Source organism: Miscanthus floridulus, unplaced genomic scaffold (genome assembly GCF_019320115.1).
Source record: "Miscanthus floridulus cultivar M001 unplaced genomic scaffold, ASM1932011v1 fs_577_1_2, whole genome shotgun sequence".
Classification (NCBI taxonomy): domain Eukaryota; kingdom Viridiplantae; phylum Streptophyta; class Magnoliopsida; order Poales; family Poaceae; genus Miscanthus; species Miscanthus floridulus.
The window spans coordinates 46,561-48,581 of NW_027096961.1; the positions used below are offsets into that span (position 1 = coordinate 46,561).

General features: G+C 52.4%; 1 protein-coding gene across 1 annotated transcript; it reads left to right on the forward strand.

Annotated features, from left to right (window-relative positions):
- The first annotated feature begins 1,352 nt into the window (after positions 1–1,352).
- Positions 1,353–1,730, forward strand: LOC136532315 (uncharacterized). Its single transcript, XM_066524922.1, has one exon. It carries the CDS (start codon positions 1,353–1,355, stop codon positions 1,728–1,730), a length of 378 nt encoding a protein of 125 aa, XP_066381019.1.
- Positions 1,731–2,021: the final 291 nt, after the last annotated feature.

A 2,021-nucleotide genomic window follows, 5' to 3' on the forward strand; every position in this document is an offset into this window, starting at 1 on the left:
CGCTCCTTGCGACCTTCACGATCACTTTAACGCCAGTGCAGATGCCCATGGCTGCATCAAAAACAGCAAGTCCCGATGCTATGTAGCAGAGATGGAGCGTCACCGGTGATTCGACGCTGAACACGAAGGATTTAATGCTCACGAAGCACCACTCCCTGCCAGCGCATCGGAACTTTGCCCCATTACGGAGAGGCTCTGAGCCGTCCGGTGGCCAGTGGGCTTCAAGGTCATTGGTGTCAATACCTACGATGGAAAGGCCAACCCCGCTTAGTGGCTAACTCTATACAAGATCGCCATAAAAGCCACGGGCGGAGACAAGGACGTCATGGCAAACTACCTTCTGGCCATGCTTAACCAGTCTACAAATAATTGGCTCCATAGCTTGCAGGAGAACTCCATCCGATCTTGGGACGACCTCAAGAAAGTCTTCACTGACTACTACATGGCTACATGCGAGCAGGCCGACACCAAGTATGACTTGGAAAAGCTTCATAAGTCCTCTGGGGAATCTCTGTGCGACTTTAGTAGGCTCTTCTCGGAGATGAGAAACTCCATCCCTAACATCACCGATGCCGAGGCCATCACTACCTTCACCAAAGGGCTCCAACACGAGCAGCTTCGTGGCAAGCTGTACCGCAAGAGGCCCACCACCATCGGCAAGCTGATACAAATGACGAATGGATACGTCGATGCCGAAGAAGCCGAACAGGCTGCCCGCTCTACTCATCGCAAAGATAGACATTACGATGATCATGATCGCCGCCGTGATGGTCATGACCATCGTGACGATCGTGATCTCCATCACGATGACCGTGACCCCCGGCATGATGATCATCCAGAGAGCTCGAGAGGCAGACAAAGCCATCGCCGCTGACCTAATACCTCCGTCAACACTGTCGACACCCATGTCAAGCGCACCTATGATGTGGATTTTGGCAAGCTACTGGACGACCCATGCTTTTATCCACAAGGATGCCAAGCACACCATGCGGGAGTGCAGGGGCCTAAAGACTATGCTTGGGGAGATCCATTAAAGAAGCACCGGCGCAACGACCTTGAGACCGAAAATAGTCAAGGTGGAGAGCATGGCAATAACAAGTGCCCTACATACCAGGATCCCTCCAAGACCGTTGCTACCATCTTTTGGTGGGAGGGCTATCTCCAAAAACAAGCGAGAGCAGAAGCTCATAGCCTAACATGTCATGTTGGTCACTACATATGATGGCCCCATCTTTGATCCAAAGTATCTTGACTAGTTGGAGCACCCGATCACCTTCTCTAGGGTCGATCAGTGGTCGGACATCCCATACCCAGGGTGTTTCCCACTCATCCTGGATCCCATAATCAAGGACATGCGCTTCCAGAAGGTCCTCATTGATGGAGGGAGCGCCCTCAACATTCTTTTCACCGGATCTCTGGAGGAGCTAGGCCTCAAGAAGGAAGACCTCACCCCCATGGACTCTCTATTCTGGGAAATCATTTATAGGAAGGCATCCCTCTCGTTGGGACAGATTATACTGCCGGTCCAGTTTGACACTACGAAGCACTTCTGTGTCGACTACGTCAACTTCTTCATCGCTGACTTTAACACGGCGCACCACGCCATCCTTGGTCGACCAGCTCTTGCCAAGTTCATGGCTGTGCCGCACTATACATACCTAGTGTTGAAGATGCCGACAGAGCATGGGGCCCTCTCCCTGCGTGCCAACCTCGACGTCGCCTATAGCTGAGAGAAGGAAAGCTTCACGCTCGTTGAGGCAACTAACATCTCCATCCATATGCAGGACTACATCGTGACTTCGTAGGTGATCCCTCCGGAGGACCTAGAGATCCCTACCCTAGAAGCCGCTCGAGCTTCAACCAAGTCCAGGGAGTTTAAGGAAGTGGTCCTCGTCCCCGGCGACCAGTCCAAGACTACTCAGATTGGGGCCAACCTCAATCCTAAATAGTAAGATGTGTTCATCACCTTCCTATGGGAGCATGTCGACGTGTTCGCTTGGAAACCTATGGACATGCCCAGC